This window comes from Gasterosteus aculeatus, chromosome 21 (assembly GCF_964276395.1).
Source record: "Gasterosteus aculeatus chromosome 21, fGasAcu3.hap1.1, whole genome shotgun sequence".
In the NCBI taxonomy this organism is placed as follows: Eukaryota; Metazoa; Chordata; class Actinopteri; order Perciformes; family Gasterosteidae; genus Gasterosteus; species Gasterosteus aculeatus.
In genome coordinates this window covers 21210786-21231568 of record NC_135708.1, presented here as the reverse complement: position 1 = coordinate 21231568, position 20783 = coordinate 21210786, and the positions used below count along the sequence as shown (strand labels likewise).

Sequence of the window (20783 nt, the reverse complement as noted above, 5' to 3'; positions counted from 1 at the left end):
ACGCGGTGGAGACAAACCCAAAGAATGAAATAAGGATTCACAACGTTCACACTATCTGTGCAGAATCCCAGAAACACAATTAAGAAACTTTAAACAGACTCTGGACCCATTAAACCCAGAACGGGTTTGGCGACTCCCGACCTCTGACCCGCCGCCTGCTGGTCCAGGTTCAGTCGTGGTCCCACAGAGTCAAGGAACGACTCCAGGAGCTTCAGAGAAGTTTGTGTTTGCGAGATTGTGGTTGTCAGGAAACAAACTGACAGCGAAGGAAAAACAGAGAAATCCCCCAAAGGAAAGCCAGCGAGATGCCTAATGAGATGCTATTAGTGGGGAGGTGAGATGAAACCGCTCAGGTGTTTCTCTCTTCACAAAGGAAAACATCCAGAGTTCAGCAGGAGGACCGGTGCTCTTCCTCTGAAGAAGACCTGAGGTGTTGGAGGACTTTGATGGATCAGATCAGCACCCAGGAGACCACGGCTCAGTGACCACGAAGGCGACAGGTACCACGCAGCCGGTGTATTTGTCCACCTGTTTACTGCTTTCAGGGTGGTTAGAGAAACAAGATGTTTTGTCTTTGATTATCTTCACTTCCTGATTATTACTTATATGCTGTTTCGTTATTGACGTTCCCTGAAACTGGATTTCTATCAATAGAAAGAAGTAAAATTAATAAAAGAAAAAACTGATTTAATTTTAATCACGTTTTAACAATGAGGCCAAGATCAGGGAGGGAGACATGCTGCACTCTTCCTCTTCCTCCTCTTCCTCTGCATAGTCCTCCTCCGCTTATTGCTCTTGTGGTTTATTTACTGGTTCCAGTGGGTTATATACTGACTTCTGTGACTCCAGTGGAGATGGGATGTCTGGGAGGGAAGACCGAGGAAGAACGGCTGGATGAAAAAGCAAAGCGAGAAGCCAACAAGAAGATCGAGAGACAACTTCAGAAAGAGAGACAAACTTACAAAGCTACACACAGACTACTACTGCTGGGTGAGATACCTGTCTGTCTCTCCCCTGTGTGTCTCACCTTTCAGTTCCTCACCAGTGTGTCCGACCTGTCCGCTCATGTGTCTCTCACATGTCCCTCTTACCTGTTCGTCTCACCTGTGTGTTTGTAGGAGCAGGAGAATCAGGTAAAAGCACCATTGTGAAGCAGATGAGGATTCTTCACGTTGATGGTTTCAACGCCGAGTGAGTCGGAGTGAGAACTCCATCGACCTTTATTTTGAAATCTCACACCTGTCCCTCAGTACATCTTGTAGAGAGGATGGTCTTTTATATAGTCGTTGAGAAGGTATTTGGTTTTTCTGTTGTGTCCAAATGGACAATAATGTTGTTTCAGAGAGAAACAGCAGAAGGTTCAAGACATCAGAAAAAACGTGAAGGACGCCATCGTGGTACGTCACATGACCCGCAGAGCCCCTGTGATTGGTCCGCGGTTAAAGCTGTCCTTTATCGGCTCACATGCTTCTAGTTATTGTGTGTGTGTTTCAGACCATCGTGGCTGCCATGACCACGTTGACTCCTCCCATTCCTCTTGGTAACCCGGGCAATGAGTTCAGACTAGAATACGTCAAGAGCATCGCACCGCTGTCTGACTTTGAATACACAGAGGTACCACTAATGCACATAGACACACGTCTCTGTCCTCACACAGTGAGCTGGATGAAATCCCACTGTTTGTTTTAATGATGTTAATGACATGATGTAACAAGTTGAGGTGGGAGTGTGTGTGTGTGTGTGTGTGTGTGCGCGTGTGTGTGTCACCTGAGGCCTCATTATCCAAACAATGTGTGTCTCTAGACACAAAGACACATAACAAGCGTCTCCTCTGAAACTGCTTCAGCCGTTCTGTTTTCTCTACTGCTGATTGGTCGACGTCCTCAAGCTGCCGTCCAATCCGAGGACGCCTTACTTCTCTGTGGCTTGTAACACATTGACTCGTGTCTCTCAGGACTTCTTTGAACACACTCAGAAACTTTGGGAGGATGACGGCGTAAAAATATGCTTCGAACGCGCCAACGAATATCAGCTGATTGACTGCGCTCAGTAGTAAGAAACACACACGGAAAAATACACACACAGATACACACACAGACAGACACACACACTGAGCCATAAACATTTAGATACACACAGGGACACACACACAGACACACACACATACTCGGTCTTCCACTTCATCACACAAACTAACTGATGTTTTAAATCACACAGGACCAATCAAAACGCTCCACTTACCCTGACAGCCAATCACAGCTGAGGGGGGGAAGTTAGCTGAAAACAGAACTGTGTGTTTGTGTGTTTGACGCAGCTTTCTGGACCGGCTGGACTCAGTCAGGAGGACGGACTACACCCCTAATGACCAGGTACCGAGCCGACCAATCAGCTGCCAGCATTCAGGAAGACTCATTGCGCTGAAACGCATTCTTCTTTACTTGTAGGATTTGTTGCGCTGCAGAGTTTTGACTTCAGGGATTTTTGAGACCAGATTTCAGGTCGACAAGGTCAACTTCCAGTGAGTGTGCTAAGCCCCGCCCCCTCCGACCACCTTCTACTTGTTAGATAAAAGTCCTAATTTGTATATTTGTTGTAAATATGTATGAAGACGGCAGCAGTGTTGTCATGCTTCTGTAGTCCAACAGGACCAACACACCTGTCTGACACCCCCTTCTGTCCTTTAGCATGTTTGATGTAGGCGGACAGCGAGACGAACGCAGGAAGTGGATCCAGTGCTTCAATGGTGAGACAGTTACTAATTCCATAGATATATATATAAAGGCGACATGTCTCGTCCGCGTTGCTGGCCAACGGAGTTGAACGTCCACACATGGCGGCCATCTTGTATGTTGAAATCCCCACCCTGTACAGAGAGGGTTTATGACACTGCATACTTATGAATAATTAGAATCATGGGTTTTCATACAAAATTGATATTGAACAGAATATTATTCATACGTTCAGTGTCATGACTACATCGCTGATGTTTTTTATGTATCACTACCAACACAATGTTATGGGTGAGTGAGCTGACTGTACCAAGATGGCCGACATGTGCGGATGTTCTATCCTCCGCCGCAAGACATCCAGCCTTTATATTTATATATGTGTGTATATATACAGATATATATATATATCTACATAGGTCAGGGAGGTCATATGTATATATATGTATGTATATGTATATATGTATGTATGTATATATGTGTATGTATGTGTATCTATGTATATATATGTGTATGTGTGTATATATATGTGTATGTATGTATATATATGTGTATGTATGTATATATATATGTGTATGTATGTATATATATATGTGTATGTATGTATATATATATGTGTATGTATGTATATATATATATGTGTATGTATGTATATATATATGTGTATGTATGTATATATGTATATATATGTGTATGTATGTATATATATATATGTGTATGTATATATGTATGTATATGTGTATGTATATATGTATGTATATATATATATATGTGTATATATATGTGTATCTATGTATATATATGTGTATGTGTGTATATATATGTGTATGTATGTATATATATATATATGTGTATGTATGTGTATGTATATATGTATATATATATATATGTGTATGTATATATGTATATATATATGTGTATGTATATATGTATATATATATGTGTATGTATATATGTATGTATATATATATGTGTATATATATGTATGTATGTGTATATATGTGTATATATATGTATGTATGTATGTGTATATATGTGTATATATATGTATGTATGTATGTGTATATATGTATGTATATATATATATATGTATTATGTATGTATGTATATATATATGTATTATGTATGTATGTATGTATATATATATGTGTATATATATGTGTATCTATGTATATATATGTGTATGTGTGTATATATATGTGTATGTATGTATATATATATATGTGTATGTATGTGTATGTATATATGTATATATATATGTGTATGTATATATGTATATATATATATATGTGTATGTATATATGTATATATATATATATGTGTATGTATATATGTATGTATATATATATGTGTATATATATGTATGTATGTGTATATATGTGTATATATATGTATGTATGTATGTGTATATATATATATATATGTATTATGTATGTATGTATGTATATATATGTATGTATATATGTATATATATCGAATCGTTGTTAAAATGAATCGTTACACCCCTAGTGTGTGTGTGTGTGTGTGTGTGTGTGTGTGTGTGTGTGTGTGTGTGTGTGTGTGTGACTAATTCACTCAAACAATGAGAGCTGTCTGTGGTTCTGATGACCTGTCTCACTGCTCAGATGTGACGGCCATCATCTTCGTGGCGGCGAGCAGCAGCTACAACATGGTGATTAGAGAGGACAACTCCACCAACCGGCTCAGAGAGTCTCTGGACCTCTTCAGGTCTATCTGGACCAATAGGTGGAGCATTAACGCTGCACTCTGATTGGCTAACGTGAACGCTCTCTGCTTTGTGATTGGCTGATGTTAACCCTCTCTGCTCTCTGATTGGCTGCAGGTTCCTGAAGACCATCTCTGTGATCTTGTTCCTGAACAAACAAGATGTTCTCGCTGACAAGATTCTTGCTGGAAAATCTAAACTGGAGGATTATTTCCCTGAATACAGCAACTACCAAGTATCTGCTGAAGGTACAAAAATATGCAAACATATATACAGTATATGTATAAATATACAAACGCTTCTCCTGGTTGTGTGTCTCCAGCTGTTCCAGATGCTGATGAAGACCCTCAAGTGACCCGAGCAAAGTTCTTCATAAGAGACGAATTTCTGGTAAAAAAAAAGTCCATATTCCGGGATTTAGGACCCAGTACCTGTCTCTCTGTCTCTGACCCGTCTGTCTCTCCAACCCGTCTGTCTCTCAGAGGATCAGCACAGCGAGTGGAGAAGGGAAACATTACTGTTATCCTCACTTCACCTGCGCGATCGACACTGAAAACATCCGCCGCGTCTTCAACGACTGTCGTGACATCATCCAGCGAATGCACCTGCGCCAGTACGAGCTCCTCTGATTGGCCACTGGAAGCTACATCTATACATAAATAGATATTGCTCTGCCATTGTTTTGTTGATTAGTGATAATTGGTTGTTGTCAGGGTCTGTGTAGGGGCAGGACTGTTTTTTAGCTAGTTTGAGAAATAAATAATTATTAATAGTATTATTATTATTATTAGAAAATAAAGAAAAGGCTCATTAAAGGGATTTGAAAACTCATAAAGGAGATTTTGAAGGGCTTTGACTTTGATCTGTTGATTTTATCATCTTTTCATCCAGCCTATTCCTGTTATGTGCGGAAACATGATTACTATGGTACTATAAAATATTCACTACTACAACTTAAAAGGAGACTGATGACTAAAACCTCTTTGTTGTATTTGAAATCAAAATGCAATTATTCTGCATATTTCCTGTGATTACTAATATTGTCAGGCGGCACGTTTACTAAATGTCTTGAATGAATATGGTAACAGCTGATAAAAGCGTCACCATGGAAACACAGCCTCCTGTTCCCTCCCGGGTCAGCACATTAGCTCTGCTCGCTCTTTTAGCTGCTATCTTTATTAGCAACTGAATTGCCGTCACCATGATGAGAGAAAATTGAAATGCTTTGAATTTGAAAAGCACAAAATCATTTTTTGTGCTTTGTCAAGATAAGTTTCATTTTCATTTTTTTCCAAGCAGTGGAAAGATGCTTAAAAACAGTAGTGGGGAGACAGTAGAATTATTAACAAGAATAGAGTCAAGAGGAGCAGCCGCAATTATTGATGACATCATGTTGGCTGGTGACATTAAAATATCTGTCAGAAAATAGGATATAATCTAGTTTGTATTTGCATAACCCCAAATCACTTATCAGAGATTTATAATCTTAACAGATGACCTTTGACTAAATGTCTAAACCATACTTTAAATACACGGTGTCTAATGTTGATGTATAATTATACATTGTAATAATTTAAATGTATAGTGTTTTAAATGGAAAACATGTCATTTACATGTATAATTATACACTACAAAAATAACTTAAATCCATAATAAACATTTAAATATCAAATTGTGTTTTTAATGTGATAATTACATATCGGTGATAAAAGTATAACCACATCCGGGCAATTAGAAATAACAGTTAAACTACAACATGGCGGCTCCTTACGCACTGCACATGCGCGAGAGGCAGCGGCCGGGCGCGCCCACGGAGGCGGTTTGGCGCGCTGCTGCGTGCCCCCGCAGTGTGCGTGCTGGCGCAAAGCGCGGCCTTCCGCTCTGTGCTCGTCCTCATCGTCATCAACACAAACAACAACAACAACCGGACAAAGTGGCTCCCGGTGCGCCCACCCCCCCCTCCGAGGACCCGCTGCGACGGTAAGACCTCCTCCTGCTCCTCCTCGCGCCGCATCGGTACCGCGCGGAGGCTGCGCGCACTCGAGCTCCCGGTGTCGTTCGTGTGGCCGAGGCCGCGGCACCGATGCCCGCGTGCTTGCGAGTCAGTCCCGGGGACGGGCGGAGCGCGAGGGCCCGCGAGCAGGCTCGCGCTCCGCCAGTGACGTCGGTCCGCAGGTTTTCAATGGGGAATCCGCGTGCAGCACCGAGACCGGATACGCGCCATCTTGAGTAAAAAGCGAACAGCAGGCGGTCCGCCTCTCCGACACGCGCACACGCGTGCGCCCTCGTACTCACCGGGACGGACCGGTGAAACGTCCCGTTAAACACCGTGGAGCTGGACGGTTCTGACGCGCTCCGGTGGAAGCGACACAGCGTTCGGCTCGCAGCTGCTAGCCTCTTTAGCTTAGCACACTTAACCGCGGTTTAAACTAACAGGAGTCGCGTAGAAACGGGACTCGGTGCCCGGTACCCGTCCCGGTTCGGACCCAGCCAAACTGGTTTACCGGTCAGAGCCGCTCGGTTCCGGCCCATGGGATCGGTTAGCTCGAAGCTAACAGCTAGCATGTCTGCCATCCAGACCGAGAGGTTGAGCCTGATCCATCGTGCACGCTCCAATGCGCGTGTCCGCGGTATAAGAGGTACATGAACTACTTGTGGCGGTGAAGCTCTTCCTCCTCCTCCTCTTCATCACCAGATGACTTATCAAACATGGAATAAGTACAATAGTGTATTTGTTGGACATGCAGCATCAGTTTGATGAAGAATTGTTGGTATTTCAGGCTTAGTCAGCTACATTCCTGTGTTGTCCTTCCCTCGAAGGACCCTTTAGCTGCCCCCAGTGCCTGTGTGAGACAGTGATGGTGTACTTCTACTCCGTCATGATGGAGTCCATCGCCTGCTCCTCCATCACCGTCTGGTACGCTGCAGCCACAGCCAAGGACGAGGGCAGGCTGCACTGTGACTGTGGCAATAAATGGCTTCTGATTCTGATTATTGACAACAAAGTTCCATCTCTCGGACCTTCGTGTTTAATAATTACACGGCGGCAACAATGAAAACACACACTGCTCAATTGACTAAAGGGCTGCAACTAATGATTTTGATAATGGATTAATTGGTTCATCATTTTTTCAATTAATCTGATTAAAAAAAAAACAGCATTAAAAAAAGCTTTAATGTCCACCCTTCACATTGCAAAAATACTTCACAAAGTCCACAAACAGGTTCTGCACCTTGAACATAATACATTTTTATAGAAAAAACAAACCAATACAAATCAGAAAATTTAACAGGATTTTTGTTTTTTTTCTCCACACTTAAGAGACGCACATACTCAAACGCTCAAACTTCTACCATTTCTTTTGTATTTGATTATGCATAACTGCTACATTTGTCACCATAATGTATAAACAATTGGAATAACAGACATTGCATATATAAATCACAATAATAAACAAACAAAGTAAACATGTTGTCGCTTTCTACGTCTTTGCAAGCTGCAGTGATGGTGACTGGACACATCCAGGGTTCATGCTCGTGGGACTCCAATTGTAGTGCCTGCGTGACACCTGTTATTACCTCAGGCTCCATTTCCTGTTTGCATTTTTGTTGGTACTGCTCCATGTCCAGCGGCCACAACAAGCCATCAGCATCTTTGTTCACTTTTCCTGTTCGTGTCCTCGACCCGTAACCGATGACCGCCAGCTTGCCTTGCTGCCTCTGATATGTAATACAGCACCCAGCCCCTGCTGAGAGTTATATATTATATATATATATATATATTATACATAATCATTTACATGTCGAACAACTGTAGGAAAGTTACTTTGATGAGAGAAAGTAGTAAGACCACTCGGGCAATGCTGGGGCGATGGGGAAAGAGCTTTTATTTGGAGGTGTTGAAGCAGGATATCTTATTGTGAAAGGCCAGAACTGGGTTCCTGGATACGTTGACAGCATTGATGGTCATTTTGGCGACCCTTTAACCAATATTTAATCCCTGCGAAAACCAGGTCTGCAATGACAGCTGACGTCGGTCTGTAGGGCAATACAAAAAAAAAAGACTAGCAAAATCTAGCACTTAAATTGTACTTTTAATGGCAGCAAATTGTAACTTTGCCGATTTGATCAAATTGCACTTTCTTGTTTCTTGCTCTTCTGAGTTTGTATCCTTATGGTTGAATGCACTTATTGTACGTCGTTATGGATAAAAGCGTCAGCTAATTGACAATTAATGTAATACCAGCGTTAGCGTCTGTGTCCTTTAATCAGGCCTCTCTCAATCTGTTGTGTCAAGTTAGTGTTTAAAATTCTGTGCTTCTGATCTTAAATTCTCTCCTGATTGGCATTTCTGGGCGTCTGTGGCAGACGAGTTTACCAAACAATGCATTAAGTACGGAAGAAAATGGTGATGCTGCACATCAAATTAGAACGCCATAGCCAGGACTAAAACAATATATAAGCCATTGATACGCCACCGTCCACCTACAATGTAGTTAACTGTCTACCGGTTTGTTGTATTCAAAATGAAGAAACGCCGGACAGACAAAGGACATCGCGGATTGAAAGGTTAAAATCAAATGTATTTAATAAAAGAAAGTGTGTTGTGGTAAAAAGAAGATCTCCGCTGAGGAGCCGCTGGTCTCCACAGGGTCCTTTGACCCCCCTAGTGCCCGTCTGTCGCCTCCACCAGCAAACTCCAGAACAATGGTTCCTACAGGTATTTATACAGACCCGTAAAGGTGTGAAAGTTAGTGTCCACACCTCTGGGAGCCTTCTGGTGAGTTCAATGTAACTCTCATTCCAAAGGTCTCTCAGTCAATATCAGTTGTGGTGCTATCAAGTATTACATGTATTAGTATTACAAGTATTGCATGTATTCCAATTGATTACATTGCATTAAATACAAGCATAACTGTACATTGATATTATTCTGTTGATTACAGTTTCAAAATTACAGTGGTTTCATAATATCGCATTACTTTATTGATACAGTTTCAGAATCATGGCTGTGTTCCGGTGTACATTATATGCATTTTATTAATTTATGAACCGGGTCGTCAGTTCACTTCTAATATCCTACAGGTTCCACCTACGAATCCCGAACACGGGGACACACACGTACATATATGGACAGTCAAAAAGGTGTGCAGAGTTTTCCTGTGGTGATTGGGTCAGTGTCCCCTGAGCACATGACGTCTTCTGGTGCGTTCAAGGCCAACCCAGGTTATTTAGAGCAGTGGTCCCCAACCACCGGAGCGCTGCCGGGCCGTTTGGTACCGGGCCGCCCCACAGAAAGAACTTTTTTTTTTTTCTTCTGAAAAATGTTTTATTTTGAAAATTGACCGGATTTTCTCCGTTCGTTCTCCGACGAGCGCACATTGTCCTCTTACCGCCCACCAGCGAACGCAGAGCGCGCGACTACCCCACTTTACAATAAATAAATAAAATGGTTTTAATTTTCAATTTTGAAAAGTTTGAAATTACTATGAAAATATTTATGATGCGGCACGTTAGTTATGTGAAACATTCGTTGATGAAGCACAAACAATTTAAACGGACAGATTAATAAAACCATCAGACTCTCGCTCCAAACGGCTGCTCTTGTCCGCCTGTCGTTGTTCAACAAACGGCGCCGCCAAACAAAACAATGTCACATGGGGCGCCTCTTGTAGTATTAAAGTCAATATACGGCGTTTTACGGACTCCAAGGCGCACGTAAAAGGCTTTAGTTTCCTCAAACCACAGTACGCCTTATAATCCGGATTCTTATACATGGATCAATTGGTTAACTGGTTGATCCGTACTGGTTCTACACTCTGCCAAACACGCCAAAGCTCGTCTACGACGGCGAGATGCTGAGTGAGATACGGAGCTGCTTTCAGGGCGCGTCGGAGAAACAAAGCTGTCGTTCTCGCCGAGCACTTCATGAGACTAAAGAGCGAGAGACGGCGCCCTTTTCTCTACAGCAGCTCAACCGTCTTAACGGGGAAATAAGTTATTCTACAAGCAGCCGGAGATTTAAGGCGTGGATGGCTCCTCCTCCAAACATACATTGTCAGTTAATACATTTTTAATCTGTTAAGATTCTTCAGGTCATTTAATCATCCCTAGTTTATGTTTTGATCAGAGTTGTGATTAAAGGTTTGGGCCGCAAAAGATTTTCAGATTTCAAATTGGGCCGCGGCGTTCTTGAGTTTGGGAACCGCTGCTTTAGATAAAGTGGTGCAATGAGGTATTACACTGAATGATGCGTTCAATGTAAGTTGGATTTTCAATGTTTCTCGCTCAATGTAGATGGTTATATTACGTATTACATGCATGCATTAGCTGATCACATTACATTTAATACAATAATATTTATGCATTGTTAATACTTTTAAATGTACAGTTGTACACTGGCATTACATCGTTCTCATTTCTTTATTGATATCTCAAGGAAAGATGGTTATCAGTTTTTGATATCCTACATTACTATAACTAGTGATGTGATGATCTAACCTGGTTACTTTAACTAGTCCACTGCGCAGATGGCGGAGACGGTGAAGTACGTGGATGATGAGCATCGGAGCATCTTCCTGAAGCTGCTGAACGAGCAGCGCCTGGAAGGCGAACACTGCGACATCGCCGTGGTGGTCGAAGACGTCAAGTTTAGAGCTCACCGCTGTGTGCTCGCCGCCTGCTCAAACTACTTCAAAAAACTCTTCAAAAAGCATGAGGTACTGTTCTAATAGTTTAACAACTCTTTAAAATACACAAGGTACTAACCACTTAAAAAAACAAAGTACCAACCAAATACTAAAAATAGGTAAAAACAAAGGTATGTCAAACTAAGCATTTGTACCCTCAAAGACATCACTAAACTCAATCTGACTCACCTGTGTGACTTTGTCTCAGGTGGACAACTCCTCTGTGATTGAGATCGACTTCATTCGCTCTGACATCTTTGAGGAGGTGTTGAACTACATGTACACTGCGAAGATATCAGTGCAGAAGAGAGACGTCAACCTCATGATGTCATCAGGACAGATACTAGGCATTCGCTTCCTCGACAAACTCTGCTCTCAGGTAACTGTCGCTCAGATAATAGTCACTCTGATAACACTCACTTGGGTAACACTCACTTAGGTAACAGTCACTCTGATAACAGTCACTCTGATAACAGTCACTTGGGTAACACTCACTTAGGTAACAGTCACTCTGATAACAGTCACTCTGATAACAGTCACTTAGGTAACAGTCACTCTGATAACAGTCACTTAGGTAACACTCACTCTGATAACAGTCACTTAGGTAACAGTCACTCTGATAACAGTCACTTAGGTAACAGTCACTTAGGTAACAGTCACTTAGGTAACACTCACTCTGATAACAGTCACTCTGATAAGTCACTTAGGTAACAGTCACTCTGATAAGTCACTTAGGTAACAGTCACTTAGATAAGTCACTTAGGTAACAGTCACTCTGATAAGTCACTTAGGTAACAGTCACTTAGATAAGTCACTTAGGTAACAGTCACTCTGATAAGTCACTTAGGTAACAGTCACTTTGATAACAGTCACTCTGATAAGTGAGTGTTACCTAAGTGACTGTTATCAGAGTGAGTGTTATCAGAGTGACTGTTACCTAAGTCACTTAGGTAACAGTCACTTAGGTAACAGTCACTTAGATAAGTCACTTAGGTAACAGTCACTTTGATAACAGTCACTCTGATAAGTGAGTGTTACCTAAGTGACTGTTACCTAAGTGACTGTTATCAGAGTGAGTGTTATCAGAGTGACTGTTACCTAAGTCACTTAGGTAACAGTCACTTAGGTAACAGTCACTTTGATAACAGTCACTCTGATAAGTGAGTGTTACCTAAGTGAGTGTTACCTAAGTGACTGTTATCAGAGTGAGTGTTATCAGAGTGAGTGTTACCTAAGTCACTTAGGTAACAGTCACTTAGGTAACAGTCACACAGGTAACAGTCACTTAGGTAACAGTCACTTAGGTAACAGTCACACAGGTAACAGTCACTTAGGTAACAGTCACACAGGTAACTCTCACCGTGTTCAACTGACAGGGAAAGCTCATCCTCTGTGTGATGATGTGTCCTTAGAAACGAGACCTGTCTTCAGAGGACAAAGACAAGTTCCCCTATGACATTGTGAAGATGGCGCTTCCCCCCGAGGCCCAGCTGGCCGCTGATGGCGAGGTACTAATTATTGATCCATAGTCAGAGATCCATCAAACCCTCTTCAACACATTATAATGCAATAATATTAGGTCAATACATTTTAAAAGATTAACTGATTAATCGGACATTTTGAAATTCCAGCGGCTGTTTTGTTTCATCGAACACTTTCAGTTAAACCGGAAGTTTAAAAAAAGTTACTTTAACTACTTTAAAACATTTTGCCGCATTAATCTCCGCCACATTAATTGCATAGATGAACATATTTATGTTGACATCCCTAAATAATATATATAGTATATTGAATTATTATTGTGTGTTTGTGTGTGTGCGCAGGTGCTGGGAGAACACGATGACACACCCACCCCGGATGACCTTGTTGGGGCATCGACCAATCAGGAGCTGGATAAGTCTCCCACTGCTGCGCTACGTGTCCAGGAGGCCATCCTGAAAGAACTGACCAATGAGGACGTACAAAAGGTAACAACCCACACACCCTGAACACTGGCAACGAATGGCAGACTGATCATGGGACTTCTCCAGGTAACCTGCTACGACCACGACGTTGACATGGAGGCGGAGCCTAAAGAGTTGGGGGCGGAGCACCACGCCACCCAGACCCTGACTTTTGCAGAAAGTATGGGGGAGGTGAAAGACGAGCAGCCGCCCGGCTGGTCCACGGCCACCACCGACATGAAGTTTGAGTACCTGCTGTATGGACACCGGGACCAACTCGCATGCCAGGTGTGTGGGAAGACCTTCCTGGACGAGAGCCGACTGAGGTACATACCTTCACCAGACCAGCTTACCTACAGAGACCAGCACACCTTTAGAGACCAGCTCAACTGATCTTTCTGTCTTCAGAAAACATGAGAAGCTTCATTCAGCGGAGCGGCCGTTTGCCTGTGAGATTTGCACCAAAGCTTTCACCACTCACGCTCACCTGAAAGGTAAAAACACAGTTCTGATGTCATCAGATAATTACCGTACACCAATAGCGAGAAGCTAAGAGGGAACACACGATGGGCCATTTTACAGATTCAGTTTGTTTCACTATGGCCCCGCCCTCACCTGTGTGTTTCAGAGCACCTGAAGATTCACACAGGCTTTAAACCGTACAGGTGTGACGTTTGTGGGAAATCGTTCATTCGAGCTCCAGACCTGAAGAAACACGAACGCGTTCACAGCAACGAGAGGCCTTTCGCCTGCCAGTTGTGTGAAAAGGTGAGCTCCCCTGACCGTCTCCTACCTGGTGTCTGTCTGTCTGTCTCTGACCGGTTTTTATCAAACACCCGTCTGTCTGCAGGCGTTTAAACACAAGTCTCACCTGAAGGACCATGAGAGGAGACATCGAGGAGAGAAACCCTTCGTCTGTCCATCCTGCAACAAGGCCTTCGCCAAGGTAATACTACTGATACTATTATACCTCTATAATACTGCTACTATAGTACCTCTATAACTCTGCTTCCTTCTGCTCCTTCAGGCGTCAGATTTAAAGCGTCATGAGAACAATATGCACAGCGAGAGGAAGCAGATGAATCCACTGCAGAGCGACACGGAGGCACTGCAGGCTGCTGCCATGGCTGCTGAGGAGCAACATCTGGACAGCATCGGCTGCTCCTAACATCTGGACTCATCAGCTGCCTGCTCCTAACATCTGGACTCATCAGCTGCCTGCTCCTAACATCTGGACTCATCAGCTGCCTGCTCCTAACATCTGGACAGGTGTTGCTGCATAAATATGTTTCTTGATCAGACTCTGAATGTTCTGTGCTCGTTGAAGTCATGTTTCCCTGCTGTGATCAGAGAGCCTGAACAGACGTCACGATGACATGTTAAGAACACGCTATGGACACGGACCCCTCCTCTGTGAATCATTTGTTATTTGTCTCTTTGTAAATGTACAGGATCATTTTTCAGTCTGTACAGTAAACGGTTGATTTATTGATTGTATAAAGTTTGTTGTTCTGTTCAGTTTCATGAGCAGATTGTTTTAAAAATCCCCAACGTTTATTTATTCATTATATTTCATCAGGTGCTTTCATATCAACCAACACAGACCAGCTGCTCTTTATGTTTTTAATATGAGCACGTTTTTACAACATATCAGTGAACAAAGGTTTCATCTGATGATTGAACAATAAAAATACGTATCAAATACAGAAGAAATGAATAAAGTGCTCTTCAGGGTTTGATCAGCCAATCACAGCCAGGATTCACTCTGTAGACGTCCAATAGGAGGCAGTCAGGGTGGAGCCGCCGCTCACCTGAGACAGACAGATCATCTCTAAATAAATCTGTGATGATCAGTAATATGTTCAAACTTTTATTATGTTTATTCAGGCTTACAGATGTTTCCTCCAACTTCATACAGATGCTGAACAGAACTGCTGGTAGAGAAACACAATGATAGATGATGATAGATCAGTTCTGCTGTGTGTCTACTCCGCACACCTGTCCGTCACCACAGGTACCGCCCATTCATTTGCACTTAAACGTGTGTGTGTGTGTGTGTGTGTGTGTGTGTGTGTGTGTGTGTGTGAGAGAGAGAGAGAGTTACCTGTGGTCACACTCAAAGCGCGTGATGATGTCTTTGGCTCTCATCTGTCCATCAAGCTGTATTGCCATGGAAACCTTGGTGTGCAGGGGGGCTTGAACCCTGATCACACCTGCACACAGCTCTGTGATCTGCGCACACACACATACACACACACACACCTCATTCGTGTGATGTCACTCACACGAATGACATCAGAGGAAGTTACTAACGTATTTCTGAAGTAAGTCCACTTCCTATCTGGTTAACCTGTCCCACCTGGTTGACTTGTCCCACCTGGTAACTAGGCTCACCTGGTTTCTGTCGTTCTTCCTTCTCAGCAGTCGTCTTTTTGCTTTAGTTAGGTCAAACTGTTTCTGATTGGATGCTTGGTTCATCTGTCTCACCTGGGAGAGCAGGAAGCTGGGAACCTTCCAAAGCAAACAGGAAGTCATGTGAAGGACGACGAAAGGTGATGTCACTGAGGCTGTTAATGTGTTGTCCTCTGACTCACGGTCCACAAAAGGTCCTGGTGTGTTATCATCAGCCGGACCAGGTGAGCTCCACCCACCGCCTCCTCCATCCCCTCCCGCTGCTTGGCGATGGAGCGCTTGTTGCCACGTTGTGAGTAGGTGAACAGGTTTGGTGCCATTACCATGGAGACATTCCACAGAGACATCCTGTTCTGGTCCTGATGAGAGACCACCTTACGTAGGAAGGCCAGCAGAGCCTGTAACCATGGAAACACAACCAGGTTTACCCGACCTCAGGTGTTTATAACCATTACACTTGTTCCTGTCTGGTTGTTTATTTACTGAGTTGATTGACAAGTTACTAATGTGACGCGAGTACTGAGGGGACGGATTTACTCTGAGTGTTTCTCTGTTCTCTTCAGGAAGCAACAACGACAGCAGCTGAAGAGCCTGCACCTGGTGGACCACTGAGGACACACCTGTAGAGACACCAGACAACACACAGTGTACATTGTCGACACACACCGGAATGGTTCCATCTGTGTGTGTGTGTGCCGGTGTGTTCAAAATGAACGGACAGACAAAGGACATCGTGGATCGAAAAGTAACAATCAAATGTATTTAATAAAAGAAAGTGTGTTGTGGTAAAAAGAAGATCTCCGCTGAGGAGCCGCTGGTCTCCACAGGGTCCTTTGACCCCCCTAGTGCCCGTCTGTCGCCTCCACCAGCAAACTCCAGAACAATGGTTCCTACAGGTATTTATACAGACCCGTAAAGGTGTGAAAGTTAGTGTCCACACCTCTGGGAGCCTTCTGGTGAGTTCAATGTAACTCTCATTCCAAAGGTCTCTCAGTCAATATCAGTTGTGGTGCTATCAAGTATTACATGTATTAGTATTACAAGTATTGCATGTATTCCAATTGATTACATTGCATTAAATACAAGCATAACTGTACATTGATATTATTCTGTTCAATATAGTTTCAAAATCAAACACAGTTTCAGAATCATGGCTGTATTATGTTGTAAACTAAATGCATTTTATTAATTTATGAACCCGGTCGTCAGTTTATTTCTAATATCCTACAGTACCCACCACAGAGCAGTAGGTGGACAGGTGTGTGTGTGTACCCACCACAGAGCAGTAGGTGGACAGGTGTGTGTGTGTACCCACCACAGAGCAGTAGGTGGACAGGTGTGTGTGTGTACCCACCACAGAGCGGTAGGTGGACAGGTGTGTGTGTGTACCCACCACAGAGCAGTAGGTGGACAGGTGTGTGTGTGTACCCACCACAGAGCAGTAGGTGGACAGGTGTGTGTGTGTGTACCCACCACAGAGCAGTAGGTGGACAGGTGTGTGTGTGTACCCACCACAGAGCAGTAGGTGGACAGGTGTGTGTGTGTACCCACCACAGAGCAGTAGGTGGACAGGTGTGTGTGTGTACCCACCACAGAGCAGTAGGTGGACAGGTGTGTGTGTGTACCCACCACAGAGCAGTAGGTGGACAGGTGTGTGTGTGTACCCACCAGAGAGCAGTAGGTGGACAGGTGTGTGTGTGTACCCACCACAGAGCAGTAGGTGGACAGGTGTGTGTGTGTACCCACCACAGAGCAGTAGGTGGACAGGTGTGTGTGTGTACCCACCACAGAGCAGTAGGTGGACAGGTGTGTGTGTGTACCCACCACAGAGCGGTAGGTGGACAGGTGTGTGTGTGTACCCACCACAGAGCGGTAGGTGGACAGGTGTGTGTGTGTACCCACCACAGAGCAGTAGGTGGACAGGTGTGTGTGTGTACCCACCACAGAGCAGTAGGTGGACAGGTGTGTGTGTGTGTGTGTACCCAGCACAGAGCGGTAGGTGGACAGGTGTGTGTGTGTGTGTACCCAGCACAGAGCGGTAGGTGGACAGGTGTGTGTGTGTCAGCAGAGGTGTCGGCAGCTCTCTGATGAAAAGCTTCAGCAGACCTGCAGCCTCCACCTGTCTCACTGTAGACCAGTCGAACTCTCCACAGCACCTGTCTAACTCTCCACGCAGGTACTGAGGAAACAGACAAGCAGACAGACAGGTGTCACTCCATCATTCTGTGAAGTATGACAACAACAGTGTGTGTGTGTTACCTTCAGTCGAGCAGCTGATCCTGGAACTCTGAGAATCCCTTCAGTCTGCAGACCAGTCTGCTCTAAAGTACACAACAACTACACACACACACACACGTTTGTCACAGGACTACGATGGAGGAGTGCATCCTGAAAACACAGGGACAGACGGGTGGACAGACAGTGTCTTGACCTTCTGGAAGACGACAGGAACCTTAACTTCTGGAAACTTCTTCTTGTCGTTTTCTAACAGCGAGTTGAGAGGAACAGCGAAGACGCCGCTATCTGAGGGACAGGGACACACACCGGAGATTAACGAACACTGCTGCTATAATAATAACAATAGTGATACAAATGACTACTGCTACAGTCCATCATACACCCCCTTTATGACAATAATTATTATAATCAGATTCCTTGTCTCTGACTTTTCATTGTTCGTTTAAACTTCCCTCAGCTGTGCGTCGTCTCCACATTGTCTCAAACCTAGCTGATGTGAAAATGAAGCACACCCCGGGTCTTTCGTCGCGGGGGGCGAGGCCTTTTGGTTTGTACCCCGAGAGCGAGCAGGAAGGTGGTGAGCTCGATGTGGGAGATGAAGCCGAGGCGGGTGAGGTCAAATGGTGACAAGTCGTCTGCCGAGACGAGGCCCTGAGAGGGTGCGACAGGTACAAACTACACACACACACACACACACACACAGCTTCATGCTGCTGTCATTTGGACAAAGTCAAAGATCTGGATGTTCTACCAGATGTTCACTAAAGAAATACATTTAGTTTCTTTCCTACACACACACGCATTCTGGTGACTGTACATAGAGTGATTATACAACACAAAGACAGAAACTAGAAGCAACGGTGCGTGTCAGGAGGTCAGAGGTCACACTCACCGGCACATCCCCACCATCGATTCCATGGAAACGGACACAGTCCTGACACGTCCCGCCCCTCCTGTGCTCAGCCACGCCCTCCGAGTACGGAGAGTCTCGCAGCAGCCAATCAGCTTGTCCCGACCAACTGACACAAAGAGAGTGTGTGCGCGTCGGAGAGAGTGTGTGTGTTGAGGATGACGAGTGTTCAGGAGGTTGATCTTCAAAAACAAATGTAGGAAGAGTTGATCGAACTGGAAACACAAACAATAAAAGTGTTTTTATTTCTTCGTCCAACCGTTACAGAGCAGCAGGACCAGTAGACCCGCTTTAAAGACAACTTCAACCTCCTGACGGACAATTACGAACCTAAAAGACAACCGCAGCCACTCAAAGCACCTTTAGAACAACTAAAACAACCCGACCGCCAGTAGATCTACTTTAGATCTGCAGAAAGAAGCATTGGGACCTCTGACGGACTGGTACCTCTGTGAGCTTTTCGCCGAATGGTTTTGGTAGTGGTGTGGTATTGACTCAGTGGTGACTCGGGGGGGGACGGGGGGGCGGGACATCTCTCTGCTGGTTCATCGTTGGGCTGAAACAGTGTGTGTGTGAGAGAAAACACACATGTTCTTATATTGTGTTGTATGTTCATATCGTTCTATTTAAATCCATTATTGAAGATTATTATTTTTGTTAAAGTGTCACGTTGTTTAAAATGTAACTGATGTTTCTCTAAGCTACCTCGGTGAAGACGTCTCGGACGTCTCTAATTGGCTTCCGGTTTCTGGTCTTCAGCGTCTCGCTGTAGTTGTCCAGCCTCCTCCTCACCGTGGCGGCTTGTTGTCGGGTCAACGTGGACAGCAGCACCTCGGCGGGCGGCGGCACCTCCTCCGACAAAGAGGAGGTGACCAGGGAGGATAGCCCTGCCTCCATCAGCCACGCCTCCTCCAGCTCCACCTCTGCAGGCAAAGACAGACGAGTCAGACAGGAAGACAACGTCTCACTCTGGCATTAGTTTAACTCACCGTCTATGCTCTTCATCTCCTCATCCTCCTCCTCTTCTTCCTCTCCATCAATCTCCTCCTCGATGCTGCGCACCTCTCTCCAGAAGGTTTCCATGGTGACGTGGTGGAGGTCAGAGGTCATTGTTTGAGGCAGAGGAGGGGGAGCCGAGGAGGTGGTAGGTGGAGATGTCCACATCCTGCAGAGACACAGCGAGCAAAGAGATCCTGTCTGCCAATCAGAGCTTAGTGATCCTGCCAGCCAATCAGAGCTTATTGATCCTGCCAGCCAATCAGAGCTTATTGATCCTGCCAGCCAATCAGAGCTTAGTGATCCTGCCAGCCAATCAGAGCTTATTGATCCTGCCAGCCAATCAGGATGCATAGATCCTATAATCCAGGGGCCAATCGCCAAGGCCGGTAGATCGCCTGCCATTGGTGGTCCATTGAAAAGTAGCTCCTAAGCCAATAAAAGTGCCCCCCCCCCCAGCTGGTGAGCCAATCAGGACCCATAGATCCTGTCAGTCAATCAGAAACGTTTTGTATATTTGCTGTTGTTTTTAGATGTTGTGGTTGCTGAGGGACGTTGAGCTGATATTAAATATTGATACCGTGTGTCTTCCAGTGCATTGATCCATGGTCGGGGGCTGGGGGGGGCTGGGTCTAATGGTTCCGGTTCCACGGGGAGGAGTGAGTGGTGTACGCAGGCTAACGTCGGTTGCTCCGGTGGGTCCATTAGGAGGAAATGGATAGTGTCAGACAATCACAGATAAGTGTCTTCACTCAAGTCCTCAGCTGTAACCCGAGCTGGTTATTCCTCTCAAATCCTCAAACACGGACTGAAACTTTCAACCAGTCCGAATGAAGTCCAGATGTTCTGTTGGTGGTTCTGGGGCTGGACCCACTGGATCACGGTCTTGAGTCTGATGTAAATCTCAGTCCGCTGTCCTCATTACAACAACAAATGTTCAGGGAATGTTTTGAAACTAATGAGATTTTAGAAAAGAATAATTATTGAATAAATACGTTGAATAATCATTGATTTGTTATTGGAACAATTAACATCTGAGATATGTATATTTATCGTACAACACATCATCTGTTATTAATCTGTGATCCATCAACAATGAAGATGTAAAGAGAAGAAACACTCACCTCCGATCGGTCCGCTCAT

At 44.3% G+C, this 20783-nt stretch overlaps 3 protein-coding genes and 1 long non-coding RNA gene across 9 annotated transcripts; 3 read left to right on the top strand and 1 right to left on the bottom strand.

Moving 5' to 3' along the window:
- The first annotated feature begins 22 nt into the window (after window positions 1-22).
- Window positions 23-5301, top strand: gnal (guanine nucleotide binding protein (G protein), alpha activating activity polypeptide, olfactory type). 2 transcript variants are annotated; one of them, XM_078096515.1, is made up of 13 exons: window positions 23-500; window positions 820-990; window positions 1119-1191; window positions 1343-1397; window positions 1495-1614; window positions 1955-2052; window positions 2315-2369; window positions 2445-2518; window positions 2685-2743; window positions 4352-4472; window positions 4570-4700; window positions 4775-4842; window positions 4935-5301. In XM_078096515.1, exons 2-13 carry the CDS (start codon window positions 855-857, stop codon window positions 5079-5081), a joined length of 1137 nt encoding a protein of 378 aa, XP_077952641.1. In that variant the 5' UTR covers window positions 23-500; window positions 820-854; the 3' UTR covers window positions 5082-5301. The 2 variants fall into 2 exon arrangements, with proteins under 2 accessions (XP_077952641.1, XP_077952642.1); XM_078096516.1 differs by having other exon boundaries at window positions 27-500; window positions 850-990.
- Window positions 5302-6177: 876 nt separating this feature from the next.
- On the top strand, window positions 6178-14797 carry zbtb14 (zinc finger and BTB domain containing 14). 4 transcript variants are annotated; one of them, XR_013454242.1, is made up of 11 exons: window positions 6178-6432; window positions 10971-11171; window positions 11350-11520; window positions 12554-12649; window positions 12965-13108; window positions 13172-13410; window positions 13493-13578; window positions 13713-13852; window positions 13935-14030; window positions 14112-14302; window positions 14333-14487. XR_013454242.1 is itself a non-coding variant. In XM_078096511.1 (10 exons), the coding sequence occupies exons 2-10, from the start codon at window positions 10983-10985 to the stop codon at window positions 14250-14252; spliced, it is 1302 nt and encodes a 433-aa protein (XP_077952637.1). In that variant the 5' UTR covers window positions 6178-6432; window positions 10971-10982; the 3' UTR covers window positions 14253-14797. The 4 variants fall into 4 exon arrangements, 3 of the variants coding, with proteins under 3 accessions (XP_077952637.1, XP_077952638.1, XP_077952639.1); XM_078096511.1 differs by having other exon boundaries at window positions 14112-14797; XM_078096512.1 differs by having other exon boundaries at window positions 6237-6432; window positions 10983-11171; window positions 14112-14797.
- Window positions 14694-19822, bottom strand: arhgap28 (Rho GTPase activating protein 28). 2 transcript variants are annotated; one of them, XM_040167114.2, is made up of 14 exons: window positions 19634-19822; window positions 19350-19567; window positions 19092-19200; window positions 18627-18859; window positions 18247-18409; window positions 17928-18019; window positions 17756-17833; window positions 17522-17675; window positions 16034-16116; window positions 15679-15894; window positions 15479-15595; window positions 15189-15316; window positions 14978-15018; window positions 14694-14895 (listed from the first exon to the last, which is right to left on the bottom strand). In XM_040167114.2, exons 1-14 carry the CDS (start codon window positions 19806-19808, stop codon window positions 14813-14815), a joined length of 1890 nt encoding a protein of 629 aa, XP_040023048.2. In that variant the 5' UTR covers window positions 19809-19822; the 3' UTR covers window positions 14694-14812. The 2 variants fall into 2 exon arrangements, with proteins under 2 accessions (XP_040023048.2, XP_040023049.2); XM_040167115.2 differs by having other exon boundaries at window positions 14978-15015.
- On the top strand, window positions 15413-16693 carry LOC144390170 (uncharacterized). Its single transcript, XR_013454244.1, has 2 exons — window positions 15413-15934; window positions 16060-16693. It is a non-coding gene; the product is annotated as an uncharacterized LOC144390170 (long non-coding RNA).
- Window positions 19823-20783: the final 961 nt, after the last annotated feature.